At 35.9% G+C, this 25,928-nt stretch overlaps 1 protein-coding gene across 2 annotated transcripts in view; it reads right to left on the bottom strand.

The window, feature by feature from the left end:
* EXOC2 (exocyst complex component 2) overlaps positions 1 to 25,928 on the bottom strand; it is a 131,944-nt gene that overhangs the window by 46,853 nt on the left and 59,163 nt on the right. Inside the window, exons 12-18 of one of the 2 annotated variants that reach the window (XM_084281499.1) lie at positions 20,071 to 20,196; positions 15,725 to 15,849; positions 11,514 to 11,582; positions 11,097 to 11,254; positions 7,909 to 8,030; positions 4,371 to 4,432; positions 692 to 772 (exon numbers count right to left, since the gene is read on the bottom strand). In XM_084281499.1, the coding sequence (XP_084137625.1) occupies positions 692 to 772; positions 4,371 to 4,432; positions 7,909 to 8,030; positions 11,097 to 11,254; positions 11,514 to 11,582; positions 15,725 to 15,849; positions 20,071 to 20,196 (743 nt within the window). The remainder of the gene's footprint in view (positions 1 to 691; positions 773 to 4,370; positions 4,433 to 7,908; positions 8,031 to 11,096; positions 11,255 to 11,513; positions 11,583 to 15,724; positions 15,850 to 20,070; positions 20,197 to 25,928) is intronic. The other variant, XM_084281500.1, reaches the window with a different exon arrangement.

Below are 25,928 nucleotides of genomic sequence, written 5' to 3'. Positions count from 1 at the left end.
TAACAAGAAGGATTCACCATGCACAGCATATTCTTATAAATAAGAAAACTGGACAAGCTAGTCATAAACAATGAAATAAGACAGGAGATAGAAACAATACTCATACAGAAGGTCGCAAGGGGCTTTGGAAAAGTATTAAACTTCCTCAGAAGTTTCCTCAGATCACTGAGGAAACCTGAAAGAAGATATCAGTATGACGTTCAATCATGGCCTCAATAAACTAAGTGGATGTGGATAGGCACGACTCCTGGTTTAGAATAAAGTTTGCAGAAGTAAAAAGCTGAATTAATGTTCTGCTAGTAGTTCAGATGCAACACTGAGTTAAGAGTAACTCCTGGGAATAAATATATACGTATACATATATGCATATGCATACATACACACATATGTATATGTCACATCTATGGTAACCTGAAAAGTACATTAGTAGCATTTTTCTAAAAGTACAGCTTCAAGAATTTAAATATAGGTCTATCTGCCCCATATACATACCATTAACCTTAGCCGAAGGAAATAAACAAAATATAAATGATAATAATAAAAAGCTAGCAGCAGTGAAAAGGGTGCAAGTTAAAAAGAAAAAAAAAAGGAAAAGTTAGAATCCTGTATCATTCTTTGAAAGTTCTTGTTCTGAAATGTAATAGTGATTTACATAAAAAGAAGGAAATTAGAAATATAAATCAAAACTTACACTGGCCTCTCCAGGTTTGCAGTCCAGCACAATTTTTAGAGATTGCAAGGAATGGACAATGCACTGTTCAAACTGGGATGGCTGCAAGGCAAATGACTCTTTAGATTCTAGATAAGCATTGTAAAATTCTAGATAACCATGTAAAATAAATACTACACAAGCAAATGCATAAAAATTCCATTCCATATGGCAAACTCTTTACTCGGGATAAGGAGAAAAATCACAATTCATATATTACTAGAAGATACTTTTGAAATGATGTGATTATCTACAAAACTATTAAAACAGATAACGAGCATTTTTCTCTGAGAGACTTATCCACTGAATAGCCCCCTCTAGAAGGGTCATAAAAGAATTTTATGGCAATTCTTTGTGGTAGCATATACATTACATTATAGAGGCCTATGACACATCCCCTTGATCTAAGCTGGGACATAATTTCACCTTGGATATCTGTTATTTCTGCATTTAATTTCAGCAAAATATTTCTAAGAAAAGTGGACTGAAATTGCTTTCACACAGAAGAAAAATAAAGACTGGTTTGGGGGACTATTTTTTTTTAAACCTCCAGGGTTTCCAAATCTGAAGCACGAATGTCTTGATGTATGTACCAATTTCACTATGAAAGTGCAAATGAGTTCACCGCATCACAGTCATTAGTCAGTTTTTCCTCATCTTTCTCTCTTCCCTGTTAAAGTCACTTTTTTTCTCTGAGACTGCTGGCTTGGTATGAGGCAGGAAGCTGCAGAGAGGTGTCACTGTTCTATGAAAGAGGGACATCATTCATTTGGATACGGGTCAGAGACACGGATGAAAAAGCTAAGCCATGTAAATTTGTGTTTTTCTGTTTTTTAAATCAGTAAATAGTTTATGACATGCCACCCACTTAATGCTGAGGAGTAATCTGTATTTCTGTAAATGCTAGGGTGGATGTGGAATACACGTGACGCCTGCACGGCAACCTGAAAAGCATGAAGGAAGGGCCACTCAGACTCTATTATTTTTGGATTGGCTCAGAAAAACAACAACAGTAAACTGCTGCTGTTATATTTTGTTTCTGTATCATAAAATACCACACCGTAGGAGAAGAAAGCCATTCAGATACATTATCCTTTGCGTATCATGAAACTGAGGAAAGCTGGTTTTCTGTCTTAGTGTATCTCTTACCTGGAATATGAATGCTAAAGGGGTTGTTATTAACCAGTATTTCCTACCTACTTAAAATACAGTTTCTGTATTAAGCCGAAGGTGTCTCCAAAGACACTGCGTGGCCCTTGTTTATGCTCATTATTTTTTATTACAATATTACCACAATGAACTCTACTTCAGTAGGCAGCTAATCGCATTATGACAAAACATAATCAACTGCCACCAGTAAGATCTGGCATGGCTCAACCACTGCCTCAAAAGGGGGAATCTAGGAAAACACTGTACACAAGGAATTTATGGGTGACTTCTAAATACACAAAAGGTTGTTAAGCATTTATTAAAAAAGATGCTGTAAGGATACAGCCAAAGCATAAAGTAACAGAAGCTGTTGCAGTAGATCTTTTCTCCCCCCTCCATTTTGCAGATGAATAAAGTGAAAAACAGAAATGTTAAGGGACTTGCCCAAGTCAGTGGCAACCGAAACCAAGACCAGAAGCTATAAATCTGGTTATAATACCCGAATTGCCCAACAACACTCCTTCCTACAGTATGTATGTTGTGACTGCTTCATGCCCTCCTACTCAACTTCAAACATATTTATAGAAGCAAATAAGAAAAACTAAAAAAGGCGGTGGAGCATTCCCTTAGCTAATATATACAAAGCAATTCTCCCTCCCACAGGCCCTTTCTGCTTTCGCAGATTGTTTTTAAGTCACACCTACAATGCGCTTGCTGTGTTTTAGCCATTACTCACTACTGTTTATTTCCAGAAAGCATCTCACTAGTTTATCCGAATTTGGTTTCAAGCCATTTGTTGTTTGTGTGTAGGCAATCTCCTAAATTAGTTGCTTTTCAGTTCAATTTCTCGTTATAACAGATAAGTGACCTATTTATTCAGCTACAGACCAATTCCATGGTAGTATGCCTACTAAGTTATGAAGCATTTTGATGTGAACTGAACTTGTGACCTCAAAAAAAAAATTCTTTACTTCGGTAAACTATTCCTAAAATAAGTTGCTTAACAATTAAAGCTATTATTGTTTATTTCAGCAAAAACCATACTAAAGGTCAGCACTAATTATTCTGACACACTTGAATAACCCTACTTAAAAAAAAAGTCATGCTACAGATCTTTATTCCCAATTCTTGTCTCTCGATACATGGCACAAATTTACAAACCTTTTATTTATACTTTTTAAAAAATTAGTTTTCCCCCCATAAGTCAATGAACAGAAGAGGCTGGATAGGGAAAAAAAAAAGTCCTATATCTATGTTTAATATAATATATTTTAGAGCATATATTTTAATTCATCATTAACTGGAATATACTGCACTGATTTTTTAAAAAGGAATATTATAAATAGAGAACTCGTTCTGGAAGCCTACTTAAAAATCCTGGGAAAGAAAATACTAGTTATTTCCTTAAAAATATTAAAATGCAAGGTTTCATAAGGTAAGAGTTACTAAGGTATGTTTTATTTTGTATGTTTGTTTGCTTCTTTAACATGTATAAAATACACAGAAATGAAAATAAACTGTACTTATGTAGAAAGCAATTTCTGAAAGAACCATTTTATCCCATTAGTGGTGGGTATTTGGTTATGGGCAGTTTCAGAAATAAGCAGTTCCATTGGACGGCTCACCCTAGAGCTGCAAAGTTTTATCCATTTTGATCCTAAGTTTCACTCACAGGAAATGGGGGTCACTCAAGGAGTTTGTCAATATGAACCTTGCATGCACAGAGTTAGGTACCATCAGTCTGAGAAAAAATACTGATACTGTTCAATAGGTGAAGTGGCAAAATCTCCGTGTTAATGGTAACTGATTAGATTATAGGCATCAAAGAACTTAAGTCATACCTCCACCTCTGAAAACATTTGTCGTAATAAGGAATGTTAGAAAGCATTCTTTTTATGTTAGAACTACTCCCACGTGAGAAAGGGCTGGTTTAGAAAGACAAGAAACTTATCCATCTCACAGACTTAAGACCAAGCTGTGTTCCCTATTCATGCCACCTGTGGAAGAAATGAGGTACTAGGATATGAAAATGCAGCTTTCATTTTGTTGGTCACATGTCAATATTGAACATTTATCTCAAACTAACTTCCTTTGTGATAATCCTAGCACAGTTAAGAAGCTACTTTATCTTACTACTAAGTTCACAATTTCTTTTGCACTTCAGAAAATACTGTTACCTAGTAGTACAATTATCACTTAATGTTAAAATTACTTCAAACAGAACAATTTAAGAAGTACAAATAAATGTCTTGGTAAAGACAAAAAAAAATGTTGTGTTTTGTGATGGAATCTGTTAAGAAAGCCCTAAGTAACTACACCAATAAATTCTTTTGGATTTTTAATCTTCCTGTATTTTAATACTTTAATAAAACTGTAGACACCAGTATGCACACGCATAGACAAAGTCCAAAGTAATTCAATTTCTCTGGAGAACATGCAAACCAGTTTATTTGCACTTCTTAAAAAATAAATAAATCCAAAGACACTGCCTGTAACACACAAGTATACCCACCAACGATGTCAAACCTTCATTGTCAACAACCCAGTCTTCCTTTTCAGCTAGCCTCTTTATATCTGTAAGACACAGAAAGAAAAAAAAAAAAAAAGAGGTATTCATTTTCATTATTAAAAACTCCTTGAACTTGAAAAGATAAACCACAGACATTGGGACTGCAATGACTAGACATACAAGCAAATAGCACTAAAAGCTTCAAAGCTTTCAGCCTTCTCAAATGACTAAGAACGGAACACGTACATGGTATGCTGGTGACACCACACTGAGAAGCATATCTGTGATACATGGCAAGAGCTGCATGAAGCCCACCTTTTACTGGAAAGCTTAATATTAAAGGAATATTGTCAAGGCTCTGGGTTTGTTTCTATTTTCTAAGTTCTTAATCAGAATATAAAATAATTCATTGAAGAACTGAAGTCACTGATCTATTATACTCCAGCTCTTAATTAAAAATGAAAGACCAACTGCTTAGTATTTTAGCAAAGATAAAAAGGACAGCATATAATTCATAATTAATAACTATAAAGAAGGCTTAGAGACACCACTTAGTGTCAAGGGTCCATGGTGCTAGACCATTCATGAAAATGCTTGAAAGCATATGCAAAAAACTATCTTCTACTATCCAAAAGGTTTCAATTTCTACAGGTTTACTGAAGCTAAGAGGAGCCAAGACAGGATGCGAATCCAAACCTGTTGTTCTGTGAACAAAATTCCTCTGTGGATGCACTTATTCAGCAACACTTTTTTTTTTTTCTTTTTTTTTTTTTTTTTCTTAATTGACAAACATGAATGAGATAAACTGTGCGCACTTCATGGGGGCTTTGGCATACATTCTCTCACATAAATTGCTCTTCAGAACTGTCTGTATATCATGAAACTCTCTTTTAAATGGGAAATGATTTTGGTGAATTTCTCTCCCGAGCCCAAGAAAAGAGGGTAACTAATGCATGCTGAATGTATCTACACTACTCTTGGTGCTCTAATTAGCTAGATGAAGAAGCTTGAGCACGGTGTTATACCCTGCAATTCTACATCTCATGGAAATGGTCTTATTCATGAAAAAAGGTATTAGGGGACTGCACAGAATAAATACTCTGTTCATTTCCCTATTTAGTAAAGCTCTTATTGAACTGATATTCTTGCAGGCCTTTAGATCATGCCTCTGCATGTTTTTGTGGCCGTTCATTTTTGCAGCCTGTTCTGAGCTAGCACAAATACTAAAACAAACAAACCAAAACAAAATAAATAAATAAATAAAACCCAAAAAACTAATTTCACTGAAACCCTCCATCAAATTCCAGTCAAATGCATTGATGTAAACCCCCTGTCTGGTCTGGCAGTCACATACATGTATTCTGGCTCTCATGACCTTTATGACCAGTGATCACGCAATAAGAGGGAAAGAACAGAGATCGCTTCTCAGGGCCAGCATGAGTACACTGCATTTATCTGAAGACAACAAGAAAAACCTGTGTGTGGGCAGATTTGTCCTATTTAAATAGCTAATGGTAGTGTGCTCTATTAAAAATTTTAACTGATCTGAATGCCTCTACCAACTTACAACGTGTAGTAAGAGATGAGACTGAGCTTTACATTGCCAGTCTACGGAGCTCACATTTCAGAGAGATTATAGAGGGGGATTCAAGTCCGGCGGGAACCTCTTTCATTAATATAATACAGATATAAATATATCTGACATCCATTTACATAACTCCATGAAAATATCTATTAATTGTTCTTTTGCTGGTTCCCTAAAGACAACAGTTTCTTCAAGGGCCCAATTAATCCAGTCCTGTCCAGAAAAATGATCTAAACACACTTAACATAAGCAATTTTGCTTAGACTGGTAAAGAACAAAAAAGGCACCCGTAGATAAGGTACACAGTGCAAGAATCTGAAATGAGAGTTGTAATAGAGGCAGGTATCTTCACTCTTTCTCTGGTTGATGCTCTGGCAAATGCATAGGACTGTTTCACTAACAGGGAATATGAGAAGCAATCAAGAAAGGCAGTTATAATTGGCTAGATAAAAAAAAGATACATTAGCCAGCCAATATAAAATACCAAATGTTAAGGGATCTGATCTCTTTTAAATCAAGACACGGAAGGATGAATAAAGATGTTTAGACCAAACAGAGAATCATTCCTACACAGATCGGTGAATCTGCTTTATCAAAAATCTAAGTTAGAGACTACCGCTAGAATTTTTCCTCCATAGAACTTATGTGGCCAGCAATCAGGACATAAACAGAAATACTGTATCCGAACAAAGGACTGGGCTACTCTGATGATGCAATAAGTAGGCAAAACTAGTAAGACAACAGGCTTTTCGACTTAGAGCTACATGATTACTCACATATCCGAGTTCTCTATAGAGACTATAGAGAACTGATTTCTTCGTATATCAAGCAAAAGCTGTGGTAAATCCTTTCTGTACAGAGTTTTAAAGAGACAAGACAATCTGTGCACTTGTATGGACAACACAACAAGCTTGGTATTAATGCAGGAAAATTAATGTTAATGCTGAAATGGGATTTAATCAAAGAATTAATAGACAAGAATATAATTCATATCGACATTATATCAAATAAACAACAGAGACTTTGTCATTTGTTGTCAATGAAAGTTTAAAAACTTAATTAATGTAGCCACCTAACACACTTAAGGCTTGAGTAAAATACTTAGCTTCATGTCAGCCCACAAAATAATGATGAATCATATCAAAGATTAAAAAATGATTAAACTGAAAGAGGCACTTTTTTTTTTTATTATTTATATTGAGAGCAATTAGTCTTTTTGGGGAAAAACAGAACTATTGAACTTCCCTGACTTTTAAGAGGGAGAATTATTTCTGGAAGATTTACTTCATTCAAATACAAGTTTCAGGATATGGTAAGATGAATGGCCTCTGATGCACATAGAATCACGTTAGGTTTAGAGAACGTGCTATTGGCCTTTACAATCCAGACATTTTTGGGAAAAGCTATGTACACAGAAGGAGGCACAAGGACAACAGTGTTAGCAAAAGGCCTTGGAAAAACAAAATAAAACAAAACACACAACTAAAATATTCCATAAAGGGTTGTTGGCATTTCTGGGGAGGTGGTGTGAAGTGTTGGGGATTTTGGTGTGAGGGGTATTGCCAACTTAATTCGTCACTTCACAGAAGAACTCAAAAAAGAAAAGCTACATGATGAGATAAATCACTGTTTCAACCAAGAGAAGATGGATCTAAACTGCTGTAACAGTTACGATTAAGGGAAGAAAAGATTCAGAATACAGAATGATCTCTGAACCATGAAATGTTTCAGTAATTCTTGGGAGATATACTACAGAACTCAGAGGAGTCCACTGTCCCTTCAATATCTTAAACATCATTAACATCCAGAACATGGTTTGGCATAGTTGGAGAGGAGAGGAAAGAGAGGAAAGGAGAGAAGAGGAGAGAAATGAGAGAAAAAAAAAAAAAAAAAAAGGAAAAAACAAAGCAAAACAACAAACAAACAAAAACAGAAAGATCTGCAGCCTTTTATTACCTTCAGCTGTATGTTGTAAGGTCACTATAATGCAACGTACACGAAGATCCAAAATAAGATCCTGGATGATCTGAAGCATATCATTGGGTATCTCAAGTGCAGTAAGAGACTCAGAACTAAGCCTGAAAAGAATTAAAAAAATAAACAACTGAATTTTAAATCTGTGTAAGTTTTTTTAGCAGATAAACTACATTAAATTTTTGTAAAACCTTCTCAATATGTGAATACAGTAGCTCCATCCACAGTAAGTCTTTGACAACTGGTTACCCTGATGAGAAAAGTTTACTTATTTCCTTAATTCAGAGGCATGCAAATACATACTTTTTTTTTTTTTTTTTTTTTCCTGTAATGTTACAATAATGTCATCATACAAACATGCCTACTTTTCCCACTGTCCTCTTGCACTTTCCTATCTGCCTTCCTTCATCCATCTTATCTTATAATCTAAAAGTAATCCTTCTGGAGCAGAGGTAGCTCTTTTGCTGTGTTTATATGAATATCTAGATCAACGCCCAGGTCTACAACTGGGTTTATGAGGCATCGTCTACCTGTATTAAACAACAAAGTGCAATAAAAAGTTACGTGGCCATGTGTCAGATCTCAATGGTACACATGTTTAAGGGACCAAAAATACAGCTACTGCTGAGCAACGAATCAATTTGTTGACTGTTTTGTTCTGAACCAGGACGGGGCTCAATCACCAAGTTTTGTAGCAGAGGATGGAAAGATTCATTTCTACTTTCCCCTTTAGAAACAGCAACACAATAGCTGCTTAGAAGGAATTTCATTTCAGCTTTTAACTAAAAGATTGTTGTTATTCAGACTAGTTAGGGGCACAAAGTGAGGTTTATTGCTTGTTTCCATCCTCTTGAATACATAAGCAAAGACAATTCAAATGCAGCCATTGCTGTTTCCTGTACTGCTAATACTGAGCAAAGCACAGGTACCAGAAATTGCCAAAGAACAGCAGTAGGAAGGCACAAACAAATATGTTCGAGTAATAAGTGGAACACTTCCAGCCATCCACCTGCAAACTCTAGTTTTTTACTCCTGGTGTTGGTCATAATCCATAAAAGCAGCACCATTAATTGCTAACTACATTCCAACTCCACAGTTTTAACTCTGAAAATGTTATTCAGATCCTGACTGCTATCAGCTCAGCATAACTACTGAATCAATAGATTATATAAATCTGCATTATCTCAGTCATGCAGAAAACACAGGACGTAAACAGCCATCTGTGAGAAATTTAAGTGACTTCAGGCTGCATAAAAGTCCTGTACTTGGAGTCGACTGCATTCCCAAAAGAGCGTACAGCTTTTCCTCACACAACTTATCCTAACATACACACCTTTCTAATCCCTACCATGAGGCCAAAATCTTGCAGGAAATGGCTTCACTTTATTGCTGAGCTCTCATTTATCCTTTGGAACCTACTGCTTACACCAGGCAATGACAGAGTGGGATACAAGGCAAAAAAGCATGTAACCACCTCACTGTAAGCTGTCTTATATATATAAACAAACAGAAAAATTAAGATACAAGCACTAATTTGGGAAATGACTGATCCCATCATGTGCTTCTTGATGACTAGATGTTGGGAATTACAAAAATAAGACCTAAGTCATCATATAACTTTGCGACAAGTAAAGTTTATATGTAATGTGTAGACTATTCGTGAGAGCACTCCAACTTCTTTACTGGTGAGAGTCACAAGAATTAATTAGATTGTCAAAGAACGCCGGAGCTTGAAAAGAAGACCTGCAGTACTTGCAAAAATTTAAGATTTGGTCATCACTGGTAGGTACCATATCGTGGTATGTTTAGTCCCTCTTCTCCAGATTGCTCCTCTTCTTGACTTTTGACTGCTTTGCATTAAGCCCTAGCTCACTCCTGTTAAGAGCACTAACGACATGAGGTGGTGAAAAGAATGGGAAGAAGAGACAGTTTCCCAGATTTCAGTTCTGGTACTCATTACCAGGGCAGTAGCCAGAACGAATGATAAGAATACCTAGAATAGAGTCATCACGTATCTTATAACCTTATACTGGATCATATCTCAGATAGCAGGACTCTGACACACAACCAACCTTCAGACAATCTGTTGGTCAAATTGCCAAGCCAGTGCAAGTGATAAATACTAGATTTTTATAATTTGAGTGTAATTGGATTATTTTTCATAAATTGGCAACACGCGTGCTGAAGCCTGTTCCCTCACCCCCCTTTATGTATTTTTCATCCAATGCCAAGTCCATTCCTTCTTAAACTGGAAGCTTTCCATAAACTTCAGCCAGAGTAATAAACTTCAACCATCCAGAAAAAAAAAAATAAATCCATGTGAAATTCAGATAATGTAACTGACAACAGACTTCTGGAAAGTGTTAAACAGACTTAACAACAGGTGCATATCATTGTTAGCTCCATCTGCAGTAAGAGTTAACTACATGTGAATTAGCATATGAATAGGAGTTAACTACACCCTTTCTCTTCATCGCCTGTGTTTTGCTTGTTGTTTACTTTGAAACCTGCAAGTAAGAAGTATGCTATCAAATCCACGTTATTACTTGAATTTCCAAATGATAATGATGATGCATATACCCTCCATGGACAAATGGAAGGAAATTCCATGTATTTATTGAGACATTTTGTAACTGACGACGTGCACATCACTAAGTTTATAAACAAACATAATTATAAGCAAAATGACATTATAAGCAGGAACATCACCTTTTGTAAAACAACTGCGAAAGCAAACTGTGATTTGAAAATGATACTATACTGAGAGGCATGTTATTTTTATCTATTTTGGCAGAGATGGGAAGATATGTAGTAAATGAAGCTAATAATAGCAAAGCTGCCTACCTAATTTTACCCTAAAGAATCAAATTCCATTTCATTCATGGAGCTTCTATGCTGTGCCATGCAAATCATTTATTCAACCCTTTCCTAAGGTGGTCTAGGAAAAAATGAATATATCATTTGTAATAAGCACGTATCATGAGACATCACAAATTAAACTTGCTTACAGAATCCTAAATCTGCCCTAAGCTATTTTTCATGATCGTATTTTTGAAAGCATTAACATTCTCAGTACTCAAGAGTATTTAATGAAACAAACAAAACAATTTGTGTTAGAACATACACATTCCAGGAATAGCATCATATTGTAGGTCAACAGCTCCATTTACCTTACTGTCTGGATAACATGTGTTAGCCACTGGCCAGAAAGTTCAGTTTTCATCTCCCAGCCACCATACTGCCTTGATTCTCCTTCTCTGAGACTGAATGGAAGCAAAGCTCCACGGATAAGTTTCACCAGAGAGTGCATCACTTCTTGAATCATTTTCTGAATCAGAATAAGGAAAAGAAAAATCAAGCTCTATCAGTATGCTTAAGAAGTTAAACTATATATTTGCTATACTTGCTAGACACAACATCTTGTAACGTATGATTTACAGGAGGTTCCACATGACAGAGAGCATGGAAGGATGAGGTATAAGGGCACAAAGATGATTTAAGAAATCTGATTTTCAAGGTGGTGATCCTAAAACATCCTGGTATGAAAGGCAACTGAAAGAAAGCGATGTTTACTCCCCATAACTTACCTTGAAATCATTTTGTCTTTGCCTAGCGTTTTTCTTCGATCTTTCCATTTGGCCAGATTTTTCAGCAGTCTTGTGAAAATGAGAAAATTGAAAAGTGTAAGTATCTCATAACCACTGTTAAAATAATTCTGAAAAAGGGGGGTTTCAAAGTGAAGAAGTGAAAACCGAACACTGAGTTTATGATGTAATTATAAAAACTAACTCATGCCATCTGAATAGGCAGACTATATATATCAATAAACTTTCCTTACAGTAGATCAGTGTGCAAACGTTTTATTCTGAGGAACAATATGTATTTAAGACAAAGCTGGAGACAAATGTAAGCGTAGCTCAAATAATATCAACTTCATTAAGTCAACGTATTCTCATTACAATGTTAATGAGAGCTAAAACATATATAGTCTAATTGTGCATCAAGTTTGTATGAAGAAACTATTTTCTCAGTGTGGAAGGTGTCCAAAGAAAGGCATCAATATGAAGTGACAGACACTTTTTGGAATGAGTGCAATTCGGAATTACAACATGGATAGGGGATTTTTTTATTATTATTATTGTTATTATTATTATTTTATTTTATTTTATTTTGTGTGCGTGTGGTTTTAAGAGCAGCATTTTGTTGAAAAAGCCCTTGAAATAATTCAACTAACTGTAAAAGAGAGTCTGCAAAATAATCATCAGCTTAATGGACAGTTCACATTTTTGAGAACTGAGGAACGTGAGTACACTTTGCATGAGACAGTTACAGTTGAAGAAAAACATGGTTTGACTAATAGTCTTCCTGTTTGTAGTTCCAACCTTCTGTGGAGTCTACTGAGAACACAAAGCAAATTGTACCGAAAAAAGTTATTTAAAATACTGTGTTAAGCGCAGATAATAGAATTTTATAGTTAGAAAATCTCCTGTTTAATGTATGTACAGCAACATCTACTGGACAAGAAGTGCAATAACATGACAACAGTTTATTCTCAGAGACTACGTTTACTTTCAAATCATTAACTTGAAATGCTGTATTTTTTGAATTCCATCTCTAGCAAAAGTGTTTCACATTTTTAGGATAAAATACATCTCTTGAAATGATCACAACTTAGAAAAAGAACTAAAACTGCTCAGCCATTCTGGAAAATAGATAGCTATGAAACTGATGTACTTTAAAGCTGACTTGTAGAGTTTCAGACAAGGAGAACAAAACTTTAGAATTACTTCTATGTATAATAACCACTTCTCTCTTTAATGCCTTAAAAAAGAAAAGAAGCAGTATTCCTTTAAACCTCAGGTATCAAGTTAAAATTCACACCGTTTTGCAGCTGGATTAAAGAACAAAAAAAAGTTCAGAGATCTTTGATATCTTTCTTTTCTTAGTGGTTTTGCTGAAGACCAATCTTAAACCTTTCCTGCACAGACAGACCAAAACTATTTTGTGGTAAAACCAACGGTTACTACTCACATATGCTACTTCACCTAGAGTGATTCAAAGAACTACACTTTTTAAACTGTTGAAAATATCACGTAAATCTTTAACTGACAATATTTTAAGGCATAGAAGCTAACCTTTCAGAAGCAAAAAGAACACCCCCCCCCCCAAACCCAAAAAACCCTACAAACCGAACAAGAAAAAATAAATACAGCTTGTTATTTATAAGTGGGGATTTTCTTTCCCCATTTTTACAATGCCTTGTGCACTTGCTCAAGTTAACTGAAATGACTGTCTATGCCATTTTCACAGGACTTTTCTCACAAAACAGTAGCGTGTCACTTTGCTTCCAGAATGACAACAAACAGCAAGTAACACAGTTGATAAATTTCTTACAGGTCAAATAAAATCTGTATGGTTTCTTATAGAAAAACATACACATCTTGAACGTATAAATCTAAAACATATGAAGCTTTGAATAAGACATGGTGACACATTCTTGGGTGCTCTAGAAGTTTTCTAGCTTGTGCCACACTGTCCCCTCTGTTACTGTCTGTTGATTTATGCCATGCAGACACTCAAAAGGACACAGTTCCTCCTCTCTTCCCTAAGAACTTGGAGGGTCTTCCATACTGATCAACAGACCAGAAGATACCAAGCATATGGGGGGTGAATTTCTTACAAGCTTAGTATCTGTCCCAACAGAAGAAAAGTACCTTGCAGACTAATGGGAAAACTACCTCCTCCTTTTCTTTTTTCTCTTTTTATTTTTTTTTTTAATAATTAATATGGAAACAATGTTTTGATTAGACCCAACATAAGATCACTGCATTTTCCACTTGCAGTCACTCTCAAGAGCAAAATTTCCTCAACCTCATTTACAATTCAAGTCTCAGTTTCTCTAGAAACTGCTTTCCTTTTCATTGTAGTCAGAGAAAGAAAATCACAATAACTTAAATTTGTAAAGTCTAATTTCCAATAGTACTGTGATCAAACATGAAAGCTGTCATTTCCCTTACAAAATAACTTTTGTGAAAGCTAACAGTACCAAGATTTATTCTTGATTCTACCTCCTTCACAGAATGGCATGAGTAAATGTAATATCTTTGTTTTGATTTTAGCATGTGAAATGAAGATTATGAATAGAATCTATTTCACTAGGGCTGCTAGGAGCTGTATATTGTGTTTGACATAGTACCTATAGTACCTATCGGTATCATCATATGAAAACATTGCACTGGATATCAGACAGTGACAACAAATAGAACTGACAGCTTGAGAAATTAATTCTTCAGTTAGAGAAAAGGGAAAACAGCAAAACAAGCATCTAAATTGCCTTTACCCAATTTGTTTTGTTTTCTACTAAATCTGCAAAGAATAGTAGTTAGCTGTCACTGTAGTTCTATTTCAGGGATTATTTTCTAGTGGAATAGTGTAACTGTGATGACTTAGGGTTGTAAGCATAGCAGGACACTGTAAGCATGACAAGATTTTATCTAAACTGATGAAACGATATTGCCACCATTAAACAGAGAAGTTTTAGATGCACAAACCTTTACGCTTAACTATAGAAATACAGAAACTTTAATAAAGAGAAGCTGATATGAATAATACATGTTGAAAAGCTTGCTTATTTTCCGCCTGTTTCGTAGTAACCCAACTGACGCTACATCTACTTGCAGACCTTGCCTTCAGAGTTTTCTAGGATCCAGAATGAGCACGTTCAATCTGCAGCCACAAGATTTTGCAGTGATTAAGTGTGAATTAGTGCCTTGTAATCTGTTGATGGAACAGAGTACTACCTCTCACTGTGCTTAAATCATGTGTTTGTCTTTGTCAGATTCGCACCTCGGGAATATCCCATCACTACAGATCTCCTTCTGGAGAAAGAACAGCACAGCTTGAGGACCAGAAGCAAACTCTCTATAAAGCATATTCTGTGACCAACTTTTAACAACAACACAAAAACAAAAGGTATTATATTCATCTGTTAGTGATTATGATGGTAAACGGTATACTACCCATACCAAGTTAATTATGAAATGTGTCCTTTTCAAATGTGTTAATAGTGTGCACATAGAAATGGCACATGATGGCATGAATTGTTACTTTTTTTTCATTTGTTTAATACTTTCTGCATGTTGTAGTATCAACATTCTATTTACAGAATTTGTAGAAAACAGATCACTTCAGCAAAGACTAGGAACACAGGTGACTGCAGCTGACTACTTTCAGACTAGACTCCCTGTAGCATTTCTGTGTACACTGCTCGTCTTGGTCATTTTACAACTCTGGTGTTGAACCTATCTTCACTTCCAAATTCTTAAAGCTCAAGAAATGAGTACTTCCGTTCCAAAGAAATGAAGCTTTTTTTTTTTTTCCTCTATGACTTTGTCTCTTACATATCTCTATCCTTCGGCCAATTTGCTATTTCTTCAAGATCACCGAAGAAGGGCAGCTGGTGACCTACAATCAAGAGGTGAAACTACACAGATGTTGACTCCAGCATCTGGAACACACACACAGGCAGAATTCTAAGTAATTCCAGTGTATGCTTTTATTCTTTTAAAAATAAAGAACCTCACTTCTATACGCTAGTATTACCAGACAAGCTACATGTCACCATTTGTAATAGACCAAAGGTAGCATCTCTCAAATGTGTAAAAGTTTACAAATTGTTTTATAAACCCCTCAGATTAAAAAAAAATCCAGTCATGTCTTCCAGTGAAATATAACACTTCAAACCTAATTATTATGGAACTTTGTTATTTAGAAGTCATTTATATACAAGAATCCATACCTCACTGAATAAACTTCCATTCACATAAGAAATCCAGAGCTTCCAGAAGTTGGGCAGCTGACTCACAACAAGTTTTGTCAACTTTTCAACAAACACAACTTGCTGAGGTGCTTTGTATCGCCAGGCTAAAAAGGGGGAAAAAAAAGGGGGGGAGGGGGGAGAGGGGAAGCAAAAAATAAAAAAATTTGCATTAATAATAAAATAGATAAAATAATAAAATAGGTTTGCTGTTGCCTTGTAATACACAAATGATTATACAGTATGGATATAAAACCTTTCAGGTAGGAGTGGAAAAATTTAACAGCTTGGTCCATATATATGCGAATAACTGGTACACATGCAAGTTCTTTCTTATTTTCTCATATGCTTACAAGGTGCCAGCACTATGACAGAATGTACAGACAATTCACCAAACAACCCATTCAACTGGTCTTCTGTCTTCAAACCACTAAACGTTACGGTATCATAAAAGCAATCAAGACCTTTGAAGTTTCAGATGATGAGGTGGTGATGCTAAAGAATTAGGGCTGCTAGGACGGGTTTGGTAAAGGTAAACAACGGGAATGGGAAGATCTGCTTTATTTCTAGCTCAAAGAATTTTCCATTGTGGCCTGAGGAAAGTTGCCAACCTCTCATCTTCATTTCCATTTGTTTGGTAAAATCTTTTCTCTGGAAAACAGGGGAGATTCCAATACTGTTGTTCAAACTTAATAAACGTAGCACTAAGTATATACTGAGAGTCTTGGATGAAGAACACAGTCAGAATTATCATATAACACTGCCACATCTCTCACTTCACCAACCTACTTACAGCCCTGCTGCACTGGCTATTAAAACAAAATAGCTTACATTTTGGCAGCAGATAACATTTCTCAGTTTCCTATCAAATGGGCAAAAGAGACTGGCAGAAGGAAAGTAAAGAGAAAGCTGAAAATGGGCAGAAGAAAAGTGCAGATTAATATGAAAACCAAAGGAAACTGAAATATTTCTGTAAATCCACCTTCTCCACAGAACCTTTCTTGATAATGATGTTTTTAGCAAACCAGGATATACAGGCAATTCTTACATGCTAAAAGACTGTTTTATTTCACCTTATTAACTAAAGTCTACTTTAGAATGTTGGGAAAATAAACAGATTTTGGAAAAGACCATTTAAAGAGTTTTTTTTTTATTATTTTTTGCTGTTGCTATTATTTTTTAAACAAACTGTGATCTTTTATAAACAAAAAAATTAAAAACATGATATTACCCTACATAACTCTGGAAATGCAGAATTTTTTTTTTTTGCCTTTAACCTGCCAGAGAATATCATCCATCCATAGGAGTTCACCATTTAGGCCAAAACAGGTGCCTAATAGCACATTAGGTAACCAGCACACATTACCAGAGCCTCACTATTTTATCGTGTTAGTATCTGGTTTTGAATCTCCTTGAAGCACAGCATGCCTTCAGCAGCATCCATCACTAGAGGTGCAGGTCAAGTATTGGTCCACTTGTTTACTGGGTGGATAAACATCTCTACTAACCAAAGCATTCTTTTTCATCACAGCGAAAAAGTCTAGAGACTGTGGGTGAGTATTCAAGAACCCAAAATCACACTGGAAGCCCAAATTTAGAGAGACTCTTTAGAGAGAGACTCTGACATAACTGAAGTGTAACACTCAACTCATAGTGCTCTTCCCGTTAAGAAGCACAAAAACATTGAAGTTCAAACAGCAAAACTTGTACCGTGGACACACAGATGTCAGAGCTGCGCTTTTGCCAGCTTAGTTTATGACAGTCAGAGAACTGGTCTAGACCCAGTAGCAGAAAAAGCCTTCTTACTAACATTGGCTGTGACTGTGCCAGGAAGCCGGGCCAACACTGCTATAGCAACAGAGGCTCTGTAATGCCAACAAACCAACTCCTAACCAAAAGATTTTAATTTCTCCTGGAAACCAGATCATCTTTGCCAAAAGCTCCAGTGCCAACCTAAGGTTATGACCAGGGATGTCTGTTCCTAACTATAAACACAAAATTTACTTTACGTATGATACTCTTTCCTTCCAGGAAGAATACTTCAGGCCTATTTCAGAGGCTGTCTTAGTCTCAAGTCTACAGACAGCAGATACTTCTTAGAGTAAGTTACCACATATCACGGCAAAAGGACATTCAGGCCATAAGTAACAGCATATTTGGACTTTGTTGCTAGAGAAAGCTCCAATCTATATTAAAGATTTTCTTAAAATTTGATGACACATTTTCTTTCATTCTATTTATTCTATTATAATCTGTGCTATAACATCCTAGTGATGAAACTAGATGAAACTAGATTTCTTGTTCAAACATTCTTGCAAACATGCACTCTAGCCAGAGCTGAATTGTATTTGAATACTGCAGTTTCAAATTCAAAGCAATTTGTTCAAAAAAAAAATGTCATGTACAATGACTGTCAATTACATTGTGGAGTAAAACCAAATGAAACCAAAAAAACTATGCCATTCCTCAAATTTTCTGAAAAATAAAAGGGTGCGCGTACTGCCTGAAAAGAGAGTAAGTACATAATGGCATATTTGGAATGGCATCTTGTGCATAGGTATCATAAATGATTTATTTGCTTTGGATCTCCGCTCTGAGAACAGCAAGACAGCAAAGCCCTCAGCTCTTCCTAAGCATGCACTGGGCACGAGCACCTAGGTAGCAATGAACTTAAGTCAGAGGCAACTCATTCAGACTCTAGCATCTGTGCTGGATTAGACTCCTAAGGTATTGTGGTGTTTTGATCCTCCAATTTTCCTTTGAAATTTGGTTTGAACTGCTGGTTACAGAATCTGAAAAACTTGCTGAAGACACGTCTTTTCCAGGTTGTGAAAGGTTATGAATCCATAACCAAGGATCTGAAGACAAATATAATCAATGAAACTGAAATTGCCTTCACTAAATGTAACTATTTAAGTTGAGAGAAATGCTAAAGAAATTAAATAAAGGAAAAAAAAAAGAAAAAGAAACTGGACTAACTATGCTGCTTTGATACATTGTCTGGCATGTGTATTGATAGTGTTGCAGAAACCACTTCAAAACATGCAAGTACTACATAGAAACCAAGAACTTGTATTAATGGTGGCACAGAACAATCAGCAATTCACTGTTTTGGTCTGTAAATACCAGGCTCTGGGCTGAGAAAGGACAAAGTTAACAGCAATACAGTAATGCAATTACTCAGTATACACATATATTTTGAAATACAAACGTTCAGTTTCAAATCACAAAGTAATTTAATTTTCTCACTTGTAAAGTTACACTGTGGCACCACAAGAATGTACAATTCTTTCATTATTCTTCACTATGCTCTTGAGAGATTCCCTTCATTCTTCTTTGTGCTCGAAAAGATCAGATATTTATAGATGTTTTTTCAAGTAAGCCCACAGAGTTGGGAGAAGAGCAACATCAAAGCAGAACAAAGCCAGAAAGTTCTTCATAAAAAACTGCTTTCTGCATAGCTTCAAGAACTAAACAAAACAAAATATCACACCCCCAACTGGTGTGAATGCTGAACTTTCTGAAATAAAACTATTAAAGCATTTATGTCAAAACTTATGCTTCAAAGTTTCAAGCAGCTTGGTAAGAAATGACCTCTCCTGTGAAATGCATGTTTTCTGACTCCTGTGATTTTACTATTAAAAGACTCCTGTTGTTTGGACAAGGTGCACTGAAGACACTCTTGACACACAAGGGTTCTGTTGGTTGTGGACACACTGCTCAAGCTAAGTCATACACTTTTGTTTCTCCTTCTAGGTTCAGAAAATAAGGGACCCAGAACTGGATATATGAAGTCACAGGAGGAGCAAAATACAAGATCTGTCTCAAACGCACACAAAAGATGTAACAACAGCAATGGAAAAGTAGGTGGTTATGTAAAGGGGGGAAAAAAATCTGATACTGTGGAAAAAAAATTACAAAGATTTTAGTTATGAACTGCTTTTTACTTCTGGAAAAAAAAAGCAAACAAACAAACAAAAAAAAAACAACACACAAGAAACAGAAGAACCCCTTGATAAGCAACGGTAATACACAAGAAGAAAGAACACAGGTCCTAACATTAAAAACAAAAAACAAAACAAAACAAAACAAAAAAACATTTGAGTGAAGTTTCAAAATTCACCTCTAAGACTTTGTCTTCACAGAGATCTAAGATAATCTATAGCAGCACATAATGTTAGTAATGGTGACTGGAGAGATTTGCTGTCTACCAACAAACGAAAACAATAAACACACAGAATCTAGGTTTCTGTTTGTTTTTCTGACTGTGCAGCACACTGGATATAGAGAATTACAGATTTGTGTTTCCAAACAAAACAGATGCCTACCATCATCACGGCCAGACTGAAAACTGCTGCCTCTTTTCAATGAAGCAGTTTGACTGAGGTGGCCAATTGGAGATGGACGCATGTCACTGTCCAGGTCTAACATTGGGCTGTGGATCAATGAGGTGCCTATGGAGGGGGAAAAAGAGTAGTAATAATGATTTTGCACATCAATTGACATGAAAATGCATATGGATTCAGAATTAGTTTGGAAGTGATACAAGACTAAAGTTATCTATCAAAAACATTCTTAATCTTATTTAGACTGTTTGTTCATCCACACAAATGCCATTCAAAAACATGGCTATTGACACCCACAACAAACCCAAAACCACTTATCACGTGAAAAATGTTCTTTGGTCTGTATTTCTCAGCTTTTACAATTAAGACCCTACAATTATTTGCTTGAAAGCCATGGATAAATATGTATTTATACCATTAATGACGTGACACACACTGGCATATGACTGAATATACTTTTCAACTGCAAAGGCTTCTTGTGTCTGCAACTGAAGCAGTAAAGGGCAGAGTATTCTACTACTTCTTAGATGCTTGACCTACACAGAATTCAGGTAGTAAGAATCCACCCATCGTGAAGCAGGTGAACTAATTGCACCATATTCCTGTGCATGTCTATAAATCACCCCCTACGTACACATAGTTCAAAACACAGAATATATTTTGCAAAGAACCAGTTACTTTTTTCAAATTAATTGTATTTTCTTTGAGTGTTTTTCCATTTGTAGATCACTATAAACAAGCCCTAAACAATGATCTAACTTGGTGGAGGTGTATACTTGGGGTCTAATAAATGTTCTGGAAAACAATTTCATAATGAGAAGACCATGACGATTTTTTATTTCTGTTTTTAAATATACTAAAGCGCTGCTGGTATTTCTCTTGAAGTCTACAATGATGGTTTATGCATCTCACTTTACAGATATATTTCTGAAAGTAACCACCAAAAAGGATATCAGCACTGGCCAAGTGAGCTGTAACACATCTGAACTTGAATTAATCACAATTCATAAGGAATTTTGTAGTGAGAATCTCGGAGTTTGAGTTTATATTGCTTGATCTTTTCCATCAATACCTGCATTCACTTAAAATAACAGGAAAGCCACACAGTAAGAGCACTAATTCTAACATGACTGTATACAGGAACAAGAATAACACAAAATAAAAAGGACTTGAAGTATGTTTCTTCTGAATTTATGTTTCTGTCAGACCAGTGTTGTAGTAAAGATACACCTAGTCACTTTACTTCAACAGCCAGGATTTAAAGAACAATATTAAACACTGTGAAAATCACTGCAAACTTCCAATAGATGACAGCATTGTTTTTTGCTTCTTTTTGAAAATAGTTTTTCCTCACATAATTTTTAATGGCTTTTAAACAGATTTTCCTGCGGCCTCAAGGAGGCACTGTCATTACAGAGCTGTCAGTTCCCTGCTTCATGTTGCTACCATTCACACTATAAAATACCTAAATAAATACATGTAGATCTATTTGCTACATAGTGGAAAACTGCAATGGATACATTGTGTTAATTGACTATATTTGGCCTGCATTATGAATATGTTGACTATTCAACTTCTACACCACTTATTAAAACTGGCTTATATTTATTACACCTTGAAAATTAATGAATTTTCAGCTATATGGAATCTGCTGCAATGGGCAAGTAGCACCATGGTCAATTTCTACTATAAGTTGATTTGGGAAAAGACTTCTCCCTCTGAATTAACTAAAAATACGAGAAAGGAAAAAAAATAAAGCTATCAGAAGTTTTTAGAGTAGGTATGGATGCTACAAATAGTTAATTATGAACATGTACTATGCAACTGCCCATATAACAGAGATCTGTTTAAGGTCACGTATCTTCTGCATTCAGGAATTAAATGCCTTTAACTTTTAAAACATATCTTAAATGTTGTAAATTTGCAATAATTAACTTGTGTGAAAACATTCCAGCAACCGTGCAGAAAAAAGTAAAACAATGTCTTTTTTGATTAAAAAAAAAAAAAAAAAGATATGAGATGCATTTGGTACCTTGCAGAGATTCTACTCAAAATAAAAAGAAAATTGCATAAAAGGTTTTAAGAACTTTTACGTGTCTCCCATAGTTCTTTGGTTTCCACAAAAAATTGTCTCTGAGATTCATATCTGCCTTTTATTTGGTTGAAAATAAATACATGCCCAAAAATACAAATCAGAACTGTCACAGGCATTGCTAGTTAAAAAGCACATATATTTCATACATAAAAATAAAAATGCTATTTCCACAAAAACTACATTTAGAAAAAGGCATGATACACCAAAATTTCCCTCTTTGATGTCTTCGTGTAGGAGTTATGCTCTCACCCTTCAAACACCTTGTTAATACGGGGAATTTCTTGTAAACAGATGGTATCTAAAAATGACAGTGCCAATTAAACCTCAGAATTAAGAAAAACAGACACACTTACCAAAACATCTTAATGTGAATTAGTTCAATTAAAGCCATTTGCCTGAGGTAGCTGAAAAGCTAAAAATTCTGTATTGCTGATGATATACTAACCCCACATCGTCCAAATGGTTTATATATTCACCAGTAACAGAAAACACGTAAAGAATACTCTCTTGTTCCACCAGAAAAACCACATCATCAGTTTGCAGCCGTACCAGGAAAAGAAAGTTTAACATGAACTAATTTCTTAATTGGTTGTCTAGCATTACAAGCAAGTATAACACAGCAGCAGGGAACTACAACAGCACATATACCCTCAGGACTAATAAACATCTGGATTACATTAGCAATGCTGATCTTGCTTGCAGCCGACCAGAAGATAGCGCTTGAAGACTGCATACTAATGCATATATCTTGTGTTTAAAAAAAAAAGAGAAAAAAAAGAAAAGAAAAAAAGAAAAAAAAAGGAGTAAACTTAACAAACAATTTTTCTCCCATCCCAATTCATTTCCTCCCTGGAGCCATGAGCTTAATTTTAGCAGCATAATGTAATACAATGAATTAATATTAGTATGAACTGTAGACAATAACATTTATAAAACTAAATAAAATACCAAAATAATAATTTACTGCTTATTCATTATCTGATTTTATACTATTTCTACATTCTTAGATCCTGAATATCACATAGCAAAAATCTCAATTTTTTAAGAAATTAACTTTCTACCTTGCTAACAGTTTTTTAGATATTGTATAAGCAAACGGTACGAAAAATAGATTCCTGGCAGACATCCGTTTTTTAACAAACGTACTGCATCTTTGAAGTCACACAAATATTTTCTTCCCCCAAAACACAGCATTTACATGGAACATATCTGTCAGTGACTACAGTGCCAAGTGTATATTTAACCAAGGAAACACAGGAAAAATAAATGTACTACATTCTCCACTTCTACCTCGTCATGACAAGTAAGTACAAGAAGTATAATTAAATCCTTCTTACATTTACAACTGTGAAATCATGAGATCAAACAAGTTTTGAGGACCTTAATAATTGCTTTAATTTTTTCTTTTTAAAATATTTTATTGGGTTTCAACTTTTTGCACATATATTTTAAAGGTATGCAGAAAAAAATTGAGGTTATTCAGATACCGTGTGAAATACAAACAATGCAGTGTCTTTTTTTGCAGACCTCCCTGTCCTAGTGAAGTAAGATATCACCAGAATAAGGATTTTAATAAAATACAATACAAGCACGATGCTTTTTGAGGTCATTTACTTTATTTGGGTTTTCACTTTTCTCCAAATTTATCAGCACTAGAGTTGCTATAGGGTACGTATACGCCTACAGTATTTATGGCTGATGTACATACACTTTGACCCCAGCTTTTGTGCACATCATTGTCTGCATGCTCGTGGCACGTAGCACGTTGCAGCCCCAGTGTAAAAGATGACTAGCGTGAAATTTGCCTAAAATACGATTTTTCCATGATCAACGATTTAAGCTTTTAAAAGCAGCTCGACGTTTGTATTTCAAACCCATTACAAAACCGAGTGCAAGACCCATCCTTTGCGCCACAGCCCTGCTTGCTGTGTCCCCCTGCCTCCTAGCGGAGTGAGGCTCCTGGCGGGCGTCAGGCCCACCTCACCTCCCAGCTGCCACCAGGCCTCGGCCGCAGCTCTGTCAGCCTGTCTCAGCGCTAATGTCCCGCTGAAGCTTTATAAAAGGCTTTTTGCAAAAGATACCGAGTGACCTGAGGATAACGCAGGCCTAGTGTTTTTTGCAGCGACAAAGAAAAATGTTTACAAGTGGCCAGCCTCGGGCTGAGTAGTTTTTCAGTGTGATCCCCCATGGCAAGTCAAACGCCAGTCATTACACAGACTAAATGCACAACCAGGGCATGTATATGAGCATGAGGGGGAAAGAAAACGACTGTACAGATGTGCAACCAGGTGAATACAGTCACTGTATTCTTTCATCCATTATGTATCTCGCAGTGAATTTTCTCACAGGCTACAATGGCGAGGGAGCGCTGATCTATAGCCTCCGGACGCTCTGAAGGGCGGCAGACTTCCTTACCACCCTTAAACACCTTTGAACATTTTTTCCTGCGCACAGCGGGCCCTTGTCCTGTGCTACAGCCTGACCACCCACTGTTGCTTGTTGACCAAACACACGGTGCCTGGAGCCTGCACTGACACGACCAGGATAAGATTCCTTTCAAGGACGCCGCAGAGAGAATTTCAATTTGTCTGGGCAAAAAAAAAAAAAATTAAAAAAAAATAGGCAAGCAGAAGAAATTACCTAAAAATTAACCTGCTCAGCAAATGAATGATTGCATTTTATTCTTTTGCTTGAGTACTCTTTTTGTTCTAACTTTACATAAACATTTATTTGGAATCTGACAGGTTTAAAAGATCAACATGAAAATGGGTTGTATTTCTAGCAAAGAGATGAGTGCTAAAGATTAAAATTGCTGCACTTTAGGGAAAGCACATTTTCTGAATACATTTTCAAATGTACTCCCCCCTCACCCCTCCTAACTTAAGGTCAGTCTTTGTTATCCTAAATGTATAATGAAATGATTTCTTTGGTTTACCACAAAAAAGGCAATTGGGCCTACTCTTATTTTGAGTGGTGTTCTAAGTATTTCACATCACAATCTACGGGTAAGCCTTACTGTCAGTTCTGCAGGCCAAAAAACACTGAAGCAAAAGCCAAATACTCCAAGTTCGGCACATAAACAAAAATGATGTCATTTTACTAGCGTGAGCTCCAGCGGACACTGAGATCTTCAGCAACTTTGAGATCAGTCCACTTCCACTAAGTATCCTGCATAGTGATTTAAAAGACTCAGGAAGACACTGAGGTAAAATTCAAGCCACAAAGAGTTTCTTTTATCTTCAGTAATACCAGTCCTTCTCAGTTTTGATTTTATACTACCTGTGCCTCTTTTTAATCACGGTATTTACTGTCTGTGGGATGGATTCTTATGTAAAATTTTATTTTTATTCAAACAATGCCCCCTCCATTTCCCAACAAAAGTCTAAACATCAGCAAAGTTACAGATACAGGTGGTTAAAGGAAAACAAATCCAGCGTCAAATTTTGTACTGATTATTTTTTTTTTTCAATTAATAACCCATTAAGGGTTTGCTTGACGACTGCTGTCAAGAGAGTATTTCTGCTACGGACAGGGGATGTGGTTTAGACGTGAAATGGTTCCCAGCTGTAAGAAGTCTTCTTCCAGATGTACAGTAAGCAAAGGCAATGGAAGAGAACCAGCTGCTAGGATAACAAATTGAAAAGGCCCTTTTGACACAAGCCTTGCTGGCCTGTCTGATCTAACAAAGATAGATCATTCATTGCAAGGTGAACAGAATCTCAGTGTGGCACAGAAGACAGACCAA

Source organism: Netta rufina, assembly GCF_964035555.1.
Source record: "Netta rufina genome assembly, chromosome: 2".
NCBI lineage: Eukaryota > Metazoa > Chordata > Aves > Anseriformes > Anatidae > Netta > Netta rufina.
Note: the sequence above shows the minus strand (reverse complement) of the source record. Positions and strands in the feature narration are given on the sequence as shown.